Here is a 21,718-nt window from a genome sequence, read left to right as displayed (position 1 = left end):
TCAAGATTAGAAGCTCGATCTTCAGGAGGGTTGCTACTTACGGTTAGAGAGAGAAAAATGGTGAGTGTGGACATTGAAAAGGAAGACCTGACTGCCTTGTCCTAGCATCAATTGGAAGGAGTAGTTGAGCAGGAAAAACGAAAGGGAGAAGAAAAATCATAGAATCATAGAACCCTACAGTGCAGAAAGAGGCCCTTCGGCCCATCGAGTCTGCACCGAACACAATCCCACCCAGGCCCTACCCTCATATCCCTACATATTATACCCACTAATCCCTCTAACCTACACATCCCTAGACACTAAGGGGCAATTTCTTAGCATGGCCCATCAACCTAACCTGCACATCTTTGGATTGTGGGAGGAAACTGGAGCACCCGGAGGAAACCCACGCAGACACGAGAAGGATGTACAAACTCCGCACAGACAGTGACCCAAACTGGGAATTGAACCCAGGACCCTGGAGCTGTGAAGCAGCAGTGCTAACCACTGTGCTACTGTGCCGCCTGGTAGGGGATGCGGGGGGAGGCATGGGGGAAGAGTGGAAGTGTGCTCTGGTTGGGATGTGGAGTGGGGTGGGGGAGGGCATGAGTGTGCTCTGGATGGGATGGGTGGGGGTGAAGGGTGGGATGCACTCTGAATAGGATGGGGAGGTAGCGTGCTCTGGATGAGGTGGGGGGGGCGGTGGGGAGTGTGCTCTGGTTCTGCCCTCTGACAGTAGGCTTGCCCAGAACTGCCCCCCCCTCTCTCGGCATGGAGAACGGCCACCGGCGAGTGACCAGAGGATGGCGATTAGACTGTCCCACTGGAAAACAACAGCAAAGGCTTTATTGCTGACCCCCCCATGACTGCTGCCCCATGTGTCAGGTTTTCCACTAAATATAGTTGAGCCTCTTCCTTTGGCTGCTGGCCACAGCACCTGCAGAAATCAAAAAAAAACACTAACCCAATTGCTGCAGTGTTTCCTGGATAATGGGGAGGGCTGATTATCATTGCTGCAAATTAGTTCAGATCAAACCAGGAGGAAGTTGCAGTTTTGTATCTGTTATATTTTGGTTTACATTGTCTGATTATACTTCTGCCTCTGTCTGCTTGGTGCGCATGGGTGTCCGTACAATGCAATCTTTCTCTACGCGGGAGTCTCTGGGAAGGCTGCACAGCTTCAGAGTTGATGCCTTGACTCCCTTCCATCTCCTCGCTCTTGTCTGCCTGCGTGTGTACAATGGTTTCAGGATAGGATTTTTCTGGAAACTTTACTTTGGATGTGCACCCAGCCTTATCTGGTCCAGTACGTTTCCTATCAGACTTTCTGTGATATTGGGAAGTCTAAGCAAAAGGTCTACAGGGCAGCGTCAAACAGGAATCCAGGCGAATGAGGAAGCAGCAGCAAAGCTTGTGGAGAGCAGACACAACAGGAAGCTCGATAAGCCTCGGCAGATGGTCAACTTTCAATTCAATAAAAATCTGGAATTAAGAATGTACTGGTGACCATTAAACCACTGTCAATTGTTGGAAAAACCCATCTGGTTCATTAATGCTGGGCTCAGCCAGTGATGTCCACATCCCGTCAAATGAATCTTTCTTTTAAAAAAAGAGGTAGGAAGGACTAGAGGAAATGGGGTGAGAAGAGGAACACCTAGAGCATAGACACTGGAATTCTATACGGTGAATTGTATGTCATTCTACATGTTCAAGGCTAAATGGGAGAGATGCAATGCCTGATAATGGATTACCCTTCCTTACTGTGAGACATGATGCACCTTCTTGGGAGGTCTCTAAGCGCTCACCTTTGAAGTGAAGTCATTGTTAGGCAGGCACAGGAGCCAAGTTGCAAGGTTCAACCAACGACGATGAGAGAAATGACCCGGATGATCTATTCTGGTGATGCCGATAGGGGGATGAATGTGGATCGAGGCCTTGGGTGAGCGTCCCCATTTCAGCTATTGCCACGGGAAGATTTGTGTCCAGCCTCCAATAGCCTCCCTCTCTCTCGTTCCCGCCTCCAATAGCCTCCCCCTCTCTCGTTCCCGCCTCCAATTCCATCTACTCTGAGCCAAATATAAAGAGGTAAAAATGGTGCCTTTCATTTCCACCCTTTAAGTCAGCACGGATTCTGGTCTCTGGTTCTGTACCCCATCGATAGACTGACAGCTTCCTTATTATCTTCACCACCACTGATTGCAAGGTCCCATAAACCACAATGAAATAATAAACCATGAAATCCAATCTAATTAAATGAGAGATAAATATTGACTCGAAGACCTCCTTGCTCTTCATATCAGTGCCACTGGATCTTTTCTACCCATCTTCGAGGTCCAATAGGGTATGGGTTTAATGTTTCATCTGAATAGTGTACATCTGACAGCGCGGCGCTCCCTTGGCGCTGACCCTCTGACAGCGCGGCGCTCCCTCGGCGCTGACCCTCTGACAGCGCGGCGCTCCCTCGGCGCTGACCCTCTGACAGCGCGGCGCTGATCCCTGGCACTGCACAGGAGTATTAACCTTAATTTTTCTGCTCAAGTGCTGAAGTTGGAGAAGCCTAGAAGTAAGTTATCTGATTCCTTCTCCCCTCTGAAGCGGTGTTTCCCGACTTCATTCTGAACTTTTCCGCACCCTTTGTTTTGGATTCCTCCACCAAAGTCTCTATCTTTCTCATACACCTCAAGTAGATCACTCCTTCATCCACTATACCCAAGTCAATGCTACCTTGCCTCACACCTTAACCCCTCAAGTAGATCACTCCTTCATCCACTATACCCAAGTCAATGCTACCTTGCCTCACACCTTAACCCCTTTAACTCTTATTAACTCCCTTGCCAGCTTCATTGAGCTCTGGGACATTATAGAACAGGACAGTTGATCTAACAACTCTCCCTGTCTGCTGTGAAATCCTGCTGTAACTTCTGCAAGGTTGCACTGGTGCTATTGATTGGTCTTAGTTCCAGAACATCTATAAATATGACATCCCTCTCATCCATCTTATTTTGTGATCGCTGGGCATGCTTAGGTAGGCATTGGTGTTGGCAACCTTGGCATCTATAAATTGTATTGTTTTGAGCTCTTCTTCACCTGTTACTGGAACTGTCTGATGAAGGGACAGTGCTCCGAAAGTTTGTGATTCCAAATAAACTGGTCTTTAACGTGATGTTGTGAGACTTCTTAATGTGGCCACTCCAGTCCAATGCCGGCAACTCCACATCATTAGTTTTATTTTGATTGCTTGTATATTGGAAGGGTTGCACTTGTGGTCATAGTTGTTTAGTCAATTAATACCAAGAGGTTTTGGGGTTTTTTTGGGTTGGGTCTAGGCTATCAGGAGTTGAGGAACACCAAGATAGCTGAGGAGTTACTAAGGTGCCACGAATGTAAGAAATGTCAGGAAAGAAGAGTTGAATGCTGCTCATTTCTAACTAAAGAATGTCTTCTGGAAATCCTGAAGGGACAGTAAGAAGTCTCACAACACCAGGTTAAAGTCCAACAGGTTTATTTGGTAGTAAATGCCACTAGCTTTTGGGGTTTGCCCCTTTGTCAGGTGAGTGGGAGTTCTAACCCAGCATCTCCACACCCTGAAGCGATCCAGACAAACTTGTTTAGTTTCCAATTAACAGTTGAAGTTGCAACATTACATATAGCTGGGCAGCACTTGCTGGATAATACTGAGTGTGCTGATAGCTATTTTAAGATAATTAGTTGAGTTTGTAACTTGGCTCATTTACGCTCGCTAGAAGTGGCATGCAGGCAGTCCTCAACTTTACAGCATTCAAGCTGTGCCAAACACCGCTTACTGATTATAAATTGACACCCTGTTTGGACTTTTCAATACCGGATTTAACCCTATGACTTCATGTCAGCAAACAATTGGTCTTAACCATCTATTGCATTCCACCTTTCACAAAAGATCCCGAATTTGTAAGTAGAATTTCTCCTGGAGTGAAACATGCTAGCCTCACACTCATGCCAAAAGAAAGCAAATATTGTGGTCTAGCCTGGCTTCCTAGGGGATTTTCACAGTTACTTCATTGCAGTGTTAATGTAAACGTACTTGTGACACAAATAAATAAACCCGAACTTTATTGTCAACTTAAGGTTCTAGTCCAGGATCCGAACCCTATTGATCTCTGGTTGCTGTTGTGAACTGGGGAGTAGCGTTGTACTGCAGGGAAGAGTTCTGCCTTCAGTAAGCAGGCTTTCAGCCATCCAGCCTTGACCCTTACTGTAACCACTTAGCCAGTTTGCTGCCACCTTTTCCAGCCCAGTTTCACCTGTACAAAACAACAACTTGCATTTCTGTATGGCATCTTTAGCATCACAAAACAGCCTAAAGCACTTCACTGAAGGACAGCACAGTGGTTAACACTGTTGTCTCAAAGTGCCAGGGACTAGTGTTTAGTTCCCGGCGTGGGTCACTGTCTGTGTAGAGTTTGCATGTTCTCCCCGTTTCTGCGCGGGTTTTCTCCGGGTGCTCCAGTTTCCTCCCACAGTCTGAAGATGTGTGGGATTAGGTGCATCCCCTAGATGTGGCAATAGGGGATTTTCACAGTAGCTTCATTGCAGTGTTAATATAAGCCTACTTGTGACAATAAACAGGCTTTTTAAAGAAAGGCACTGTTGCCTCACAGCACCAGGGACCCAGGTTCAAGTTGAGCCTCCGATCACTGTCTGTGTGGAGTTTGCATGTTTCCCCTGTGTCTGAGTGGGTTTCCTGTGGGTGCTCCAGTTTCCTCCCACACTCCAAACATGCGGGTCAGGTTGATTTGCCGTAGTAAATTGCCCTTTTTAATCTCCCAGCACTAGCAGGGTAAATACTTTGGGGTTATGGGGATAAGGCCTTGGTGGGATTGTGGTCAGTGCAGGTTCGATGGGCCAAATGGCCTCTTTCTGTAGTAAGCTCATTGAAACATGAGAGAGGGGAAGAGAGTTTTGGGACAGGAGTTAAGGCACAGCCAGCAATAACAGGGTAAAGGAAATGTGAGCAGCCTTTGAGGTCAGAGTTACAGAAACACAGGCTGGAATCGGAGCAGGCGAGGGGGGGTTGATGGAAATATCTGTTCACCTCGGGTGGGATTTTACAGTTTTGGGGCGAGTGAGACCATAAAATTCTGCCCACAGTATTCTCGGTGAGTTGTGTGCACTGCTGTTGGAGGTTACAGAGATAGGTCAAGGTGACGCCATGGGAGAATTTGAATGGAGGATGAGAACTTCAAGATATTGCACAACCAGAAGCCAGTGATTGTAATTCAGACATGTTGCATTGGCTGGGATTCCTCTGCCCTGAGGACCCACTGGATGGTGACAAGAAGCAGAGGTTCTGGCTGGATGGGCTGGCTTTATGTTTCTTCCGAGTCTGTGACCACTGCCATGACTTGTGATGTCCTCCTGCTGCTACTGTTTGGTTAATTCTGGCACCTTCCAGTTGTGATTCAGTGCCACAGCTGGCACTCGCAGTCGCCAGGGCACGCTTGGCAGCAGTGTTGGAGCAGAGGCTGAATGCTATTGTGTAAAAAAAAAGGCCAAATTACCCTAGGGACAACATTAAAATACTTGCCACATTATTGCATCTTTTGTGAACATGCCCCAGCTCTTCACAGTCAATGAAGCACGTTTTTTTTAAATGTGGTCACCAATATAATAATGTAGGGTAATCAACTTGTGCACAGCAAGATCCAACAACAATAAGGAGATAATCATTTATGTTAGTTGAAGGATAAAGGTTCTGGTTTTCTTGAAGGAGTGTTGTTGCCTCTACTCGTCCTTGGACCAGGAATCTTGGCATTTACTGGTGAAGATGGACAAGGCCTTGGTTAAACATCTTGGTCAAAGGCATTGGCATTGATAGTACTCACTCAGTACAGCCTCAGAGTGCCAGCCCACTTTGAGTCAGAGGTTTACAGCATGGGCGTAAACCCTTTGACCCAACTTGTCCATGCTGCCTCTTTTTTTTCTTAAACCTCTAAACTAGTCCCAATTGCCTGCATTTGATCCATATCCCTTTATACCCATCTTACCCATGTCACTGTCTAAATGCTTTTTAAAAGACAAAATTGTACCTGCCTCCTCTTCTACCTCTAGCAGCTTGTTCCAGACACTCACCACCCTCTGTGTGAAAAAATTGCCCCTCTGTGTGGAAAAAATTGCAACCCTTTTGTATCCCTCCCCTCTCACCTTAAACCTGTGCCCTCTAGTTTAAGTCTCCCCTGCTTTTGGGAAAAGATGGAAAATTTGGTAAATTCTTTGCATTGTGTCCAAAACTAAGTCTTACAGACTTAGGCATCAGTCGGGGCTCAGCTGGAATTGCTTGAGTCTATAATCATAGAATGATGGAATCCCTATAGTGCAGAAGGAGGCCATTCAGCCCATCGAGTCCGCACTGACTCTCTCTCCCCACCCTGTCCCCGTAACCCCGCACGTTTCCCAAGGCTAATCCCTCTAACCTATGCATCTTCAGACACTAAGGGTCAATTTACATAGCCAATCCACCCAACCCGCACACCTTTGAGTGCAGGAGGAAACCCTCTCAGACACAGAATTTCACAGCAACTTCATTGCAGTGTTAATGTAAATCTTTCTTGTGACTAATAAATAAACTCTAAATATGCAGACTCCATACAGGCAGTGAGCCAAGCTGGGAATCGAACCCAGATCCCTAGTGCTGTGAGGCAGCAGTACTAACCACCGTGCTGCTCAAACTTCACAATCCCAACTTCCCATGAGCACTTCTCAATCTTTCCGAATCATAGAATCCTACCGTGCAGACAGAGGCCATTTGGCCCATCAAGTCTGCACCAACTGCAGTCTCCCCCCAGGCCCTATCCCCATAACCCCATGCATTTATACTAACTAGTCCCCCTGACACTAAGGGTCAATTTAGCATGGCCAATCCACCTAACCAGCGCATCTTTGCGCTGTGGGAGACGCAAGGAGAATCCACACAGGCAGTGACCCAAGCCGGGAATCGAACCCAGATCCCTGGCACAGCAATGCTAACCGCTGTGCCACCACCACCCCCCCCCCCCTCTTAGTTATGAGCAAATGAAAGGTTTCCACGAGTAAAAAGTTCCGGCAGCCATCATTTTTTTTTATATCCGATTACACACGTTGCCTTTAATCCAGCTGTAACTGTCTCCTGGAAGAATGAGTCACCACGACGCTGCCACGGTAACCTGCAAAGCCCTGTAGTGCCCTTAAGGACAAGGAGCACAGCAAGTCCTTTCCGGTGCTTGGATCAGTCAAACATGTTTTGCTCTCTGTATTCGTCGCAAAGAATCCTATTGTCACAGCATTCGCTGCCAAGGAAGATCTTGTGCAAGATCCAGCAAAGTGCTAATCTGATGGATGCTGTCCTTGAAACACAGCCAGGGTGTGGCCACGCTGCTTTACCCCTGCCTGGGTTCGACAAGCAAATCTGTGTTTCGTGTGGCCAGCAATTGGCAAGTAGGTGATTCCGCTCATCAGTGGTTGTCTCGATTATATTGGAGCTGATACTGCAGTGTGCTTTTAATATGTTAACAAAAAGTCTTGTGATCTGTATTCATTTTATTTATCTTTATCCCCAGCCCAATGTTAGTGGGATGGAACCTGCGTTCGGAGATGCTTTTCGAAGCTGTTGCCTCTATTCGTCTTTGGACCAGACCGTCGCCAGCCCAGACAGCAGTCCAGACTCTGGCTTCCTGTATGAGCAGGTGTGGGACAGTGTATTTGTAAATGTTTCATGGGCTGAAATTGACATAGATTACTGTATACGCCCCGCTGCACCAGTTAGGCAGCATAGCAATCCTATTAAGTTTAAAGTTTATTTATTATTGTCACAAGTAGGCTTACATTAAAACCGCAATGAAGTTACAGTGAAAATCCCCACTCTCCAGTGCCTGTTCGGGTACACTGAGGGAGAATTTGGCATGGCCAACCTAACCCGCGTGCCTTTGGACTGTGGGAGAAAACCGGAGCACCTGGAGGAAACCCATGGAGATACGGGGAGAGGGTGCAAACTCCACACGGGCAGTGACCCGAGCTGGGAATCGAACCCGGCTCCCTGGCACTGTGAGGCAGCAGTGCTAACCACTGTGCTGCCCCAAACACCTGTGCTATTGTACATGTACAGTTCAAGTAAAGTTGTTCCTAAAATGTTACCACGGAGGCCATTTGGCCCGTTGTGCCTGTCAGTCCCCTACTAGAACCATCCTATTAGTCCCACTTCCCCTCCCATTCTTTCCTCATAGTTTTGCACATTTCTTCCTTTTCATGTAAATGTACAATTCCCTTCTCGCAAGTCACCATTGAATCTGCTTCTTCTTAACCTTTCTTCAGGCGGTTGTTATGACCTCAGTCAAGACCATAACTGTTTTTAAAAAAAAATCCAAAATTCCAGCTCTGAAACCACAAACCTTTAAAGAAAACAATTTTTACTATACAATAGTCAAAAGAATTATCTTAGCTAACCCTCTATGCTCTCAACCCACTGTCTACACAAGTGGATTAACAAACAATTTGTGGTTGACTTTTAAACTATAAACTACAGCTTGACTGACAGACACAACTTGGACATGAAATCAGCTGGGCAGTCCATACATCGATTCCCTACAGTGTAAGAGGCCATTCAGCCCATCGAGTCTGCACTGACAATCATCCCAGCTAGGCCCATCACCGTAACCCCACACGTTTACCCCACTAATCCCTGTAACCTACATATCCCAGAATACTAAGGGGCAATTGAGCATGGCCAATCCACCTAACCCGCACATCTTTGGATTGTGGGAGGAAACCCATGCAAACACGGGGAGAATGTGCAGACTCTACACAGACAGTGACCCCAGGCTGGGAATCAAACTGGGTCCCTGGAGCTGTGAGGGAGCAGTGGCAGCACGGTGGCAAAGTCGTTAGCACTGCTGCCTCAAGTGCCAGGGACCCGGGTTCAACTCCTGGCTTAGGTCACTGTCTGTGTGGAGTCTGCACATTCTCCCCGTGTCTGCATGGGTTTCCTCTGGGTGTTCCGGTTTTCTCCCACACGCCAATGATGTGCGGGTCAGGTAGACTGGCCGTGCTAAATTGCCCCTTAGTGTCGGGGGATTTGCTACAGTAAATGTTTTTACAAAGAATTTTAGCTCCTTTTCTAGGACTTAATCCAAGTTTTGGCTGAGAGCAGTGTGCAACCAACCAGAGTTCCTTAGCCGCAGCCTTTCCCAAAGGTGGCACAGGTATGCAGAAGCTCCTCCCCTCTGCTCAGGACAGTCTGGATGGTGTTGATCCACTAATGTTACCTGTAAGGAAAAATAGCTGCTAAACGGTAACCCTGCTTTTTCACAGCTTTTGGATCGAGGCCCCTGTCACTCCCAGCTTAATGTTTAACTATAACAAAATCAGTGGAGCTGATTATAGGTTTTTTGTTAAAGCTTATTTATCAGCGTCAGGCTTACATTAACACTGCAATGAAGTTACTGTGAAATTCCCCCAGATGCCACACTCCAGCATGGTACATTGAGGGATAATTTAGCACGGCCAATGCACCTAACCAGCACGCCTTTATAGAAACGTATAAGATTATGAAGGGAATGGATAAGGAGAAAGGTTGTTTCCGCTGGCAGGTGAACCTAGAACTAGGGGGCATGGCCTCAAAATAAGCAGGAGCAGATTTAGGACTGAGTTGGGGAGGAACTTCTTCACACAAAGGGTTGTGAATCTGTGGAATTCCTTGCCCAGTGAAGCAGTTGAAGCTCCCTCATTGATTGTTTTTAAGGCAAGCATAGATAGATACTTGAACAGTATGAAGGAATTAAGGGCTATGGTGAGTGGGCGGGTAAGTGGCGCTGAGTCCACGAAAAGATCAGCCATGATCGTATTGAATTGTGGAGTTGACTCAAGGGGGCAGATGGCCCACTCCTGCCCCTAGTTCTTATGTTTTTCGGACTATGGGAGGAGACTGGAGGAAACGCACGCAGACACAGGGGAGAATGTGCAAACTCGGGCAGACAGTGACCCGAGCCCGGAGATCGAACCCGGGTCCCTGGCGCTGTGAGGCAACAGTGCTAACCACTGTGCCAAGTGGACAAACGATACTGCCCCCCCCCCCCCCTCAAACCCCGCCACCCCACCTGAATTTCAAGCCTCTTTTGTTTCACCTCTATTGGTCTGTGAAAAGTATCAAATTCTCCTTGTGAACCTGTGGAGTAAATTTTAAATCGTGCAGTACACCCTTTCTACCAATAGAGGAAACTCTATTGCCACAACCAGCTCTTTAGTGTGAGACACATCAACATTATTGTACAATACTCAACAGCTGCTTGCAATGTGGGGAAGGAACTTTAATATTTAAAAGTACAAAATAGTCCTCAACTTGTATTTTTTTTTCCTTAAGCTCCTGAGCTTTTTTTTCACTACTTCCCTTTTTCCGATATCTTCATGGCGGCACAGGTAGTTAGCGCTCACGGTGCCAGGGACCTGGGTTCGATTCCCGGCTTGGGTCACCGTCTGTGTGGAGTTTGCACGTTCTCCCCGTGTCTGCGTGGGTTTCCTCCGGGTGCTCCGGTTTCCTCCAAAGATTTATGGGTTAGATGCATTGGCTGTGTTAAATTGCCCCTTAGTGTCCTGCGATGCGAATGTTAGAAGGATTAGGGGGTGAATATGTGGATTATTGGGGTTGGGATTGTCTTTGATGCAGACTCAATGGGCTGAAAGTCCTCCTCCTGCACTGTAGGGATTGTGTGATTATTCTTCTCTCTCCCCGCTGCGTTGGGCCTTCACAGCCATAACCCTTTACCAATAGAATGAAGCCTGCACAGCGTTAAAACCATCATGGCGGACATTTGTGATCCTTCAGAAATGTATTTCCAGGAAAAGGGTTTCTCATTTTCTTAACATTTTGTTTAAAATTTGCACAGAGGTGATGTGAAGAGTACAAAAATTGCCCAGCGAGTGCACGGCCTGAAAGGGAGCAGATTCCAAAGTGACTTTCAAAAGGGAATTTGATAAATACCCAAAGAAAAAATATTCACAAAGCATTCATGGAGAGTAAGGGTGTGGAAAAAGATAGGAGAGACACAAAGGGCCAGAGGGTCTCATTCTGTGCTGTAAGGTTCTATCCTTCTGTACACCCACTTTCCAATCTCTCTTTTCTTTTGGCCTTGCTGGAGGTGGGGCCAGTGATTCCCGCTCAAAGTCGACGCATGTTTGACTGCCTCTCGGAACTTTTCATCCCACCCGTGATCGGAATATCCACAGTGGTTAGCACTGCTGCCTCACAGCGCCAGAGACTAGGATTCAGTTCCCGGCTTGGGTCACTGTCTGTGCAGAGTCTGCACGTTCTCCAAGTGGGTGTCCCCTGGGTGCTCCGGTTTTTTCCCCCCCCCCCCACAGTCGGAAAGACATGCTGGTTAAGTGCATTGGCCATGCTGAGTTCCCCTCGGTGTACCTGAGCAGGGGCCGGAATGTGGTGACTGGGGAATTTTCACAGTAACTTCATTGCAGTGTTAATGAAGAATTCCAGCCAGTGTGTTTGAAATTCCCACCCAAGTAGATCAAGACTGACCCAGGATCAAGCCATCTTGCCCCTACCCTGGTGGTTGTTCAAACAAATGCTGCAAGAAAACCACTTAACATTTACGTAGAAAGTGTGCAACTGAAAATTCCTAGTGGATTTCATGTTGAGTAGTTTTCTATTCAGTCTGAGCAGTTGAGCGTAGGATACGGGCCAATGTCTGTGACTTCACAAGGTGGTTCATCCCACTTAAAGTTAGCTGTGTTTTATGCTTCTGAACACCTTTCAGTTTTTATAGAATTGATTTGATTTATTATTGTCACATATACAGTGAAAATTATTGTTTCTTACGTGCTATACAAAGCATACCGTTCGTAGAGAAGGAAAGGAGAGAGTGCAGAATGTAGTGTTACAGTCATAGCTAGGGCGTAGAGAAAGATCGGCTTAGTGCAGGGTAGGTCCGTTCAAAAGTCTGACAGCAGCAGAGAAGAAGCTGTTCTTGAGTCTGTTGGTATGTGACCTCAGACTTTTGTATCTTTTTCCCGATGGAAGAAGGTGGAAGAGAGAATGTCCGGGGTGCGTGGGGTCCTTAATTATGCTGGCTGCTTTGTCGAGGCAGCGGGAAATGTAGATGGAGTCAATGGATGGGAGGTTGGTTTGCATGATGGATTGGGCTACCTTTTGTAGTTCCTTGCGGTCCTGGGCAGAGCAGAAGCCCATACCAAGCTGTGATACAACCAGAAAGAATGCTTTCTATGGGGCATCTTTCAGGTCATGGCCCAACTGCAGTCAAGGAGATGAATTTGCAAAATCCCCCAAACATTAAGAGCGACTCCTCCCCTGTCAAACATGGAGGTGGCTCACCTTTTCTTGGTGACGGTGGGTTTGGGACAGGAGGAGCGAGGAATGCATTTGAGAGGGAAAAGCACGCACAAAATATTAACGGTACTTTCTTCTTTTTTCGACCCTAGGAACGTCAACGGGCCTACACCAACAGCTCCAGGAATGACCTGCTGAGTCTGAATTTGTACAGGAGCCCAGTGAAGGAGAATATCGAGCTACTGAGTGACCTGGTGGACGATGAACCTTCTGACAGCAACAGGTGTGAGCGGTGGGACATATCGGCTTTAGAAGACTTCACAAAGTACACCAAGACTGACCTTTGGAACAACAAGGAGCTGGACTTGTTGGGTTTGGACGAGCACACCAGCCCTTATCAAAATGAAGCTGAAATATCCCAAACACCAACGCTGGCTGAACTGAACGCTGATGACTCGCAGCTTGTTGTCGACTCTTGGTGCCTCCTTCGACCCGTGAAGGAGGCTTCCCCGTTCTCTGGTAAGACTGACGGTGTGTCTCGAACAGCCGAGAACCCTAAAAAAGGCAACTGCATGGATCCTTTAATAGATTCTGACTTCCAGTCAGACGGCACTGTTTTCCTTCAGAAAAGGGAAGAGCAACAAAGCCGTCTGAGAAACGGCAAGTCCTCCATCACCGCTGTAGGCCTCAGAAATACTGAGGTACCATCGAAATCTGGAAACCAGAACCCCAGCGAGCAAACCAGCAATTCCAGAGTCCACGTAGACTCTGTGTCGAACGCAGAAGAAGGAGCGGTCGATAACCGGACAGGATTGAGTTCTTGGCAGAATCACAAACCGTCAGCAGCAGCAGAGCTGGAGGAGAGGAGCGGCGAGAACAGTGACTTCAATAAGGGAGATGGTCAAGCCTGCACCAACCTCACTGCTTTCCCCATCTGGACTGCCAGGCAGGCAAGAGAGGGGCAAAGTCCGGAGGTTGGAGTCGAACTGAAGAATCACGAGCACAACTATTCTCTGTTCAGCGCCGAAGGTCTGGGATTGCCGACCAGCGAAGAGAGGCTGGAGCCCGAGAATGGCTCTGATAGTGAGCAGGATGACAGCGAAAATGAAGATGATGAGGAGGAAGATGACGACGAAGATAAAGATGACTTCAGTGATTATCTTTCTGAAGCAGGTATGTTGGCGCGTACGTATCATTCTCCTCCTGTTTATTCAGCATCCTTTAACACAGTAAAGCAGCCCAATGTACCTCTCGGGAGTAATCAGACAAAAAGTGACACCGAACGAGGTATTGAAATGGGTACCAAAGCTTGGTCAAATGCTAAGGGGTGACTTGAGAGAGACAAACAGTGAGATTGGTCTATGGCAGGTCTGTTATAGGAGAGACCATGTCGGTCAGGATTGTATTCACTGGAGTGTAGAGGAGTGAGAGAGAATCTCAGAGAAACTTATAAAATTCTAATAGGGTTAGGCAGGGTGGATTTGGAAAGAATGTTCCCAATGGTGAGATGGAGTCCAGAACGAGGGGTCATAGTTTGAGGATAAGGAGTAAACCTTTTAGAACTGAAGTGAGGAGAAATTTCTTCACCCAGAGGGTGGTGAATGTAGGAACATAAGAACATAAGAAATAGGAGCAGGAGTCGGCCATCTAGCCCTTCGAGCCTGCCCCGCCATTCAATAAGATCATGGCTGATCTGAAGTGGATCGGTTCCACTTTCCCACTTTCTCCCCATAACCCTTAATTCCCCTGTCTATCAGAAACCTATCTACCCATGACTTAAATATATTCAGCGAGGCAGCCTCCACCACTTCAACGGGCAGAGAATTCCAGAGATTCACCACCCTTTGAGTGAAGAAGTTCCTCCTCAACTCTGATCTAATGTGTGGAATTCACTACCAAAGAAAGTAGTTGAAGTCAAAACGTTGTCTGATTTTCAAGAAGAAATTAGATATAACTCTTGGGGCTAAAGGGATCAAGGGATATGGGGAAGAGGAGGGGATCAGGATATTGAATTTGATGATCAGCCATGGTTATGATGAATGGCAGAGCAGGCTCAAAAGGCTGAATGGCCTACTCCTCCTTCTGGTTTGTATGTTTAAGGAGGAAATTTTAGAGCTTGGGCTTATTTGAATGCTTGTCAGGATGAGTTTTTAAAAAATACTATATCATAGTTGGTTTCTTGATTAGAGCAGATGATGATGTGTAGACATTCCTATCACGATGAATACAAACCTTTCTCAAACAGTACACTAGCACAGTCACTCTGTTTCCAAAGAGGCCATGGTTGTTGTTCCTGATAACTATCCAATGATCTCTTCTCAAACACGCTCTATATTCATGGGATGTTGGTGTTGCTGGTTAGATCACCACTGATCGCCCATCTCTCATTGTCCTTTGGAAATGGTGGTGAGCCATTTTCTTGAACCGCTGCAGGCTAAAACGTCTGATTTCGAGAAGAAATTAGATGTAGCTCAAGGGACCCAAAAGGATGTTGGGGGTCAGGGGGGATATCAGGATATTGAATTCAGTGATCAGGATGAATGGCGGAGCAGGCTCCAAGGGCTGACTGGCCCACTCTACATAGTTTCTATGTTTCTAGTCCGTGTGGTGTAGGTACACCCACACTGCAGTTAGGAAAGGAGTTCCAGGATTTTGACCCAGTGACAGTGAAGGAATGGCGATATGTTTCCAAGTCAGGATGGTGAGTGGCTTGGAGGATAACATGTAGGTATGGTGTTCGCATGTGCTCACTGCTCCTGTCTTTCTAGTTAACAGAAGTTTGATTTGTTAATATCACAATTGGCTTACATTAACACTGCAATGAAGTTACTGTGAAAATCCTCTAGTCACCACACTCCAGTGCCTGCTCAGATACACTGAGGGAGAATATAGCATGGTCAATGCACCTAACCAGCGCGTCTATGGGACTGTGGGAGGAAACTGGAGGAAACCCACGCAGACATGGGGAGAATGTGCAGAGTTTGCATAGACAGTGATCCAAGCCAGGAATTGAACCCGGGTCCCTGGTGCTGTGAGGCAGCAGTGCCAACCACTGTGCTGCCATTTGTAAGTTTGGAAGCTGCTGTTGAAGGAGCTTTGGCGAGTTACTGGAGAGAGCGAAGGATTAAGGCATGGATGGGATGCAGGCCAAGTGATGGTTTAGTGTTGGATAAATATATCGGTGTGCGAATGTTTGGGTGAAAAAGAATTCCAGTTTGGCTGTAATTTCTCTTAACATTCAGCTGTAAGTGAGGGATTGGAGAGAGAGCAGTAAAGACATATGGAACAGTGACTCAAACATTGGATGTGATTTTAAAAAGATGAGGGGAGAAAATTGATATCAGAGGGATAGAGGATGTCAGTGGGAGTTCTTGCTTCATGTCTGGGTCTGTATAAACTCATTGATCGCATTTGATCACCGTGATTAGTCAGCAAGTCCATTGGCATTGTATTCCGATCCCAGTGGGTGTTGCTATTAGATTGGAAGGTCCCAGAATGGAACCCTGGCACAAAAGGCCAAAGCCTTTATGTTTAGGAAGAGCAGCATCACAGGATTGCCACCTAGCCTTTAACAGGAAAAGTTTGACTGTAATGTAATACTCCTTCACGCCCCCACCTTATCTTCACAAATGTACATCGATTTCAAGGATAATGCTGGTTACACAATATATCTTGCGCTATAATGTTTCCAATAAACACAGTCTTTGTAACCCCAACATGATTAACTGTGGCCACTCTGCAACCCAGTGACAGGTGGCACTCAATTGATTGTGGATTTCTCCAATTCCTCCCAAAATGATTGTCATAGGAGTGTTTCCAAACTCCACTCTCCAAAAATACATGCTTTAAAATCTTCTTTCAAATGAGGCTTTCCACGGCTGCTTTATCAAGGATCCACCTCCAGATTTTCCAGCTCTCCTTTCAGTATTTCTTTGTCCTTAATGGCCAGATGCATCCAAACTTCCACACAAGCTCTCCGGTACTTGGTCCCCAACAGAATACTATTGTTTCCAAAGGCTATAAATAAGAACACCAAATTTATGATTACTTTAGATATTTGGATTTCACTAGTCAGTTTTATCCAGTCTATCTTTTCCAGGTTTGACGTTAGCTTCTGTGTCTAATATCTTGTTCCAAAGACTTTTTTATTTCAATCTTTCTGGAAACACCTCTTCATTCTCTAGTGTCTAATAGTCCTTCAGCGCTGTAGTGATTATATGATGGCATATGGGTCAGACACCTCAATCTCCAAAGAGAGATTTCTCCTATCTACCACTCTCTGTTATCATACTTCTGTTTCCTGCCCTTGATTCTTGATGCTTTTGCCAGAGGCATATAGACTGGTCCCAGTGTTCTGATGTTCTCACTGGGCTCCTTACATTGGAGTGTTCAGTGTCCCATGCCCATTCCCTTGAGATCTAATCCTTCGGGCCCCACCTTGGGAATGTGAAAGCTAGTTATCCTAGTGAATTTGTGAAGATACTGGGATGCAGGGTCCAGGCCAATTCTGGTATAATAAACAGGGGGTCCCTGCATTTATAATGCTTTATAAAGGATCAGAACGTCAAGGCCATTCAGCTCAGTAATACCTGTGGCTTTTATGGATCAAATCCCACATGCGTTGATTCCAGAGATGAGGGGTTTGTCATCGGGAGAGAGATTGAACAGTTAAGGCCGATACTCTCTGGAATTTAGAAGAATGAGGGGAGATCAAATTGAGGTAGACCCGATGATAAAAGGTATGGATAACGTAGACATGGAGGCCTTCTAGGGCAAGAGGTTATGGCCTTAGGATAAGGGGTAGCAAATTTAAAACAGAGTTGAGGAGAAACTACTCCCAAAGGGTTGTGAAGCTGTGGAATTTGCCACCCCAAAGTGATGCTGGGACAGTGAGTAAATTTGAGGAGGATTTAGAGAGATTTTTTTAATTGATAATGGGTTGAAGGGTAATGGGGGGAAGGCAGGAAAATGGGGATGAGCAGCATGTGAGTGAATGGCAGAGCAGAGTCGATGGGCCGAATGGCCTAAATCTGCTCCAATCACATATGAACATAATCCCTTTTATTCTCAAAACATCAAATTTATTTTTCTATGAATAAAATATGAATTCAGTGTCCACAGAGGCTACCAAGATTGTATTGATATAAAGGTAACAAATTCTACACCTCTGATGCCCAATTTCCATGAGATTTGAGGAATTTGGGAAACCCAGTTGCGTAGCAGTGTTAGCCCCTGTAGAATCGCTCTCCCTCCTCCCCCATCAAAGAACGTGTGAAGAAATTCCCAGGAAAATATACTAATCGGAGATCCATTGAAGAGGATTGAAGGTTCTAAATACATGAACAGTATTCCTCGATTTTGTGTCTATTTTCTCCCTGGGAGGGATATTGGGTGTCTATAAAAGTAGGGTATAACATTGGTATGGGTTGCGGGGAGAGAGTTGATGAGATAATTGGTGATCGGGGTAACTTGGCAATAAACGCTGGCCAGTCAGCTATACCCACGAATTAAAAAAAGATTAATTTTGAATAGAGTGGAGTCGATGAGCTTTCTTGTGAACAATAAGCTGGTGATATTTGTGAGGAAACAGGAGGAGAATGCTGGAACAGATGTCACTGACTGGCTGTCACTCTCCCTGCATCAATATAGCAACAATTCCATTGTCTGTTGCATTGACCTTTCCGAATGACTTTCAGTATCGCAGAAAAAAAGCGACATGCCATCAAGGCTTTAGTCTTCCACTCATTAGTATTGTTTGCAAGAATTTAAAGGGGCAGCAACAACATGAGAAGGGAGTGCTGATTGGTTGGCAAGAGGACTCTGGTGGGTGCATTGCCATGGAGAATGCATCATGGAGCAGTTAACTGCCCAGTTCCGTTCAAATTCACACTAGGCCAATCAGCTCTGGTCGGCCTGTCTTTGTAACACATTTGCCTTTCCTTATCATTTTAACAATAGCATCCTGTGTTTATATCGCGCCTTAAACTCAGTGCGTCATCGGAGTGTAATCAGACAGTTTGGCACCAAGTCATGTGAGAAGGTATTCGGATAGGTAATCAAACTGGCAACGCTCAAGAGATCAGAATTAAAGAAGCATAGGGTGGGGTTTTCTGCCGCGCTTGTCACAAGACTGGAAACTCCTGCCCAAGGTCAACGCGCCTTGTTTACGATTTACATCGATGATTTGGAGTTGGGGACCAAGTATAATGTGTCAAAGTTCACAGGTGACACTAAAATAAGTGGTAGAGCAAAGTGTGCAGAGGACGCTGAAACTGTGCAAAGGGATATAGATAATCTAAGTGAGTGGGCCAAGGGTCTGGCAGATGGAGTACAATGTTGGTAAACGTGAGGTTGTCCATTTTGGTAGGAGTAACAGCAAAATGGACTATTATTTAAATAGTCAAAAATTGCAGCTTGCTGCTGTGCAGAGGGACCCGGGTGTCCTTGTGCACGAATCACAAAGTTCGTTTGCAGGTGCAGCAGGTAATTAAAAAGTAAATGGGATTTTGTCCTTCATTGCGAGTGGGATGGAGTTTAATAACAGTGAGGTTATGTTGCAGCTGTATAAGGTGCTGCTGAGGCCACGCCTGGAGTACTGTGTACAGTTTTGGTCTCCTTAATTGAGAAAGGATATACTGGCACTGGAGGGGGTGCAGGAGAGATTCACTAGGTTGATTCCAGAATTGAGAAGGTTGGCTTATGAGGAGAGACTGGGACTCAACTCATTAGAATTCAGAAAAATGAGGGGAAATTTTATAGAAACATTTAAGATTATGAAGGGAATAGGTAAGATATAAGCAGGGAGTTTGTTTCCATTGGCAGGTGAAGCCAGAACAAGGGGCATGGCCTCAAACTAAGGGGGAGCAGATTTAGGACTGAGTTGAGGAGGAACTTCTTCACACAAAGGGTTGTGAATCTGTGGAATTCCCTGCCCAGTGAAGCAGTTGAGGCTACCTCATTGAATGTTTTTTAGGGCAAGGGTATATAAATTTTTGAACAGTAAAGGAATTAAGGGCTATGATGAGTGGGCGGGTCAGTGGAGTTGAGTCCACGAAAAGATCAGCCATGATCTTATTGAATGGCAGAGCAGGCTCGAGGGGCCAGATGGCTACTCCTGCTCTTATGGACCTGTCTGGCCCGTTACAATTCCCCTGGCAGGCGAGATGGGAAAATTCTGCCCGAGTTTTCAGAGGTTTGTGGGACAGGTCACAAAGATGAGGATGAGTGCGGCCGTGGAGGATTTTTGACCAATTTCTCTTTGTCAGACTTATGCCTCTTCTCTCTGTTCATCTTGCCAAGTTGAAGCATCTGTCTTGTCTCTCAATGTGGTGATGATTTTTATACCTTGCATCCGCGCTGATGGTTTTACCCCGTTTGTCCTGTCTCATGCTCTGGGGGGTGAGAATGGAGAAGAAGTTGGGTGGTATTTTAAACGAGTGTGCAATCTTTCACAGGGAACGAGCACGAGGCATCTGCCGACGTTGCCTCGGAGATGGGCGGCAGGAGACTGAAACGCCGGTATTTCTGGGAGTACAGCGACAGTCACGTCACGCCCAGCAAGCAAGAACGGACCCTGCAGCCTTCTGAGTGGGACTGCTCCACTTTACCCAGTAATGTTTATCAGAAGGAGAATGGCGTCGGACAAGGTGAGAATGAAACCGACGGCATGGCTGACAACCATGAACGTTCTAATGCCGCAAGACAACTTTGCTTTTTGTCCGATGTACTTTTGGGAAGCATCTTCGGATATTTCCTTGCATCACGAGTACAACATAAATGCATGTTGCTGTTTGTAAGGGGGCTGAGGGAAATGGGGAGTGGGTGTGAAAGTGGAGTTGTTGGCTGAAGATTCACCCACGCTCTCATTGAATGGGGGAGCGAAGACTCGAGGGGCTGTACAGTCATTATCCTGTACTTGCTTAACAGTTAGGATCCCCATCAGAATGAGCTCTCGCTAAACAACGATGAGTGAAATGACAGAGGTTGAGGGCGATCTGATAGAAGTCTACAAGATTGAGGGGCATGGAGACAGTGGATGGTGAGAAGCATTTTCCCAGGGTGGAAGAGTCAATTACTAGGGGGCAGAGGTTAAAGGTGCAAAGGGCAAGGCTTAAAGGAGATGTACAAGGCCAGTTTTTTTACACAGGGGGTGGTGGGTGCCTGGAACTCGCTGCCGGGAGAGGTGGTGGAAGCAGATATGATAGTGAGTTTTAAGGAGCGACTGGACAAATACATGAACAGGCTGGGAATAGGGAGATACGGTCCCCGGAAGAGAAGGGGGTTTTAGTTAAATCGGGCAGCATGGTCACTGCAGGCTTAGGAGGCCGAAGGGCCTGTTCCTGTGCTGTAATATTCTTTTGTTCTTTTGTTCTCTTTGTTCTTTGTAATTGGCGACTTAGTTAACTGAGTTCAAAGGAGATCATATCAAGATGTTCAGGAAAATTAGCATAATTACAAAGTCCACAAGAATCAAAGTGGACTCAAGGTCGGAGGAAGTGGGCATTCTATTAAAGCATAAGACAGTGAATATTTCAAACAAACTGTTCTGAGAGGCATTGGTGTTGGACTCTTAAGAGGAAATTGGGTGTGTATTTGATAGAAAAGATCCGATGTATGAGGAAGAAACTGTAAAAGTACAAGAGTTGGCAAATTATGTTGCAGCTATAGAAAACCTTGGTTAGGTCGCATTTGGAGTATTGCGTACAGTTCTGGTTGCCACACCACCAGGATGTGGAAGCTTTGGGGAGAATGCAAAGAAGGTTCATCAGGAAGTTGCCTGGTCTCGAGGGTGTTGACTATGAGGAGAGGTTGAGCAAACTAGGACTGTTTTCACTGGAAAGACAGAGCCTGAGGGGGGACCTGATAGAGGTCTACAAAATTGAGGGGCATAGACAGAGTGGATTGTCAGAGGCTTCTTTTCCCAGAGTGGAAATGTCCCAGCTTGGGTCCTTAGATTATGACCCCCCCCCGTTCTGGACACCCCCACCATTGGGGATATCCTTCCTGCATCTACCCTGAGGTAGTTCTGTTAGAATTCTAATAAGATCCCTCTCCCCGGTTCTTCTAAACTCCAGTATGAAACATATGACCCAATATGCATTATCATTACTATTTGGTTTTGTGATGAGCGGCATGGTGGCACAGTGGTTAGCACTGCTGTCTCACCGCGCCAGGGACCCGGGTTCGAATCCCGGCTTGGGTGACTGTGCAGAGTTTGGAAGTTCTCCTCATTTCTGTGTGGGTTTCCTCCGGGTGCTCCGGTTTCTCCCCACAGATCGAAAGACGTGCTGGTTAGGGGGGTTGGCCGTGCTAAATTCTCCCTCAGTGTTGCTGGACTGTGGCGACTAGAGGGATTTTCCACAGTAACTTCATTGCGGTGTTAATGTAAGCCTACTTGTGACACTAAGAAATAAACTTTAAACTTGTTATCGGGAT

General features: G+C 46.4%; 1 protein-coding gene across 2 annotated transcripts in view; it reads left to right on the top strand.

Moving 5' to 3' along the window:
• Positions 1-21,718, top strand: part of LOC145354241 (CREB3 regulatory factor-like) — a 112,255-nt gene that overhangs the window by 75,388 nt on the left and 15,149 nt on the right. For both annotated transcript variants that reach the window (XM_080205320.1, XM_080205321.1), the window contains exons 4-6: positions 7,551-7,676; positions 12,436-13,456; positions 19,738-19,929. In XM_080205320.1, coding sequence (XP_080061446.1) covers positions 7,551-7,676; positions 12,436-13,456; positions 19,738-19,929 — 1,339 coding nt within the window. The remainder of the gene's footprint in view (positions 1-7,550; positions 7,677-12,435; positions 13,457-19,737; positions 19,930-21,718) is intronic.

Source organism: Carcharhinus amblyrhynchos, chromosome 17 (genome assembly GCF_965287045.1).
Source record: "Carcharhinus amblyrhynchos chromosome 17, sCarAmb.v2.hapA, whole genome shotgun sequence".
NCBI classification, from domain to species: Eukaryota; Metazoa; Chordata; class Chondrichthyes; order Carcharhiniformes; family Carcharhinidae; genus Carcharhinus; species Carcharhinus amblyrhynchos.
The sequence above is the reverse complement of the archived record's forward strand: the minus strand, read 5'-3'. Positions and strand labels throughout refer to the sequence as shown.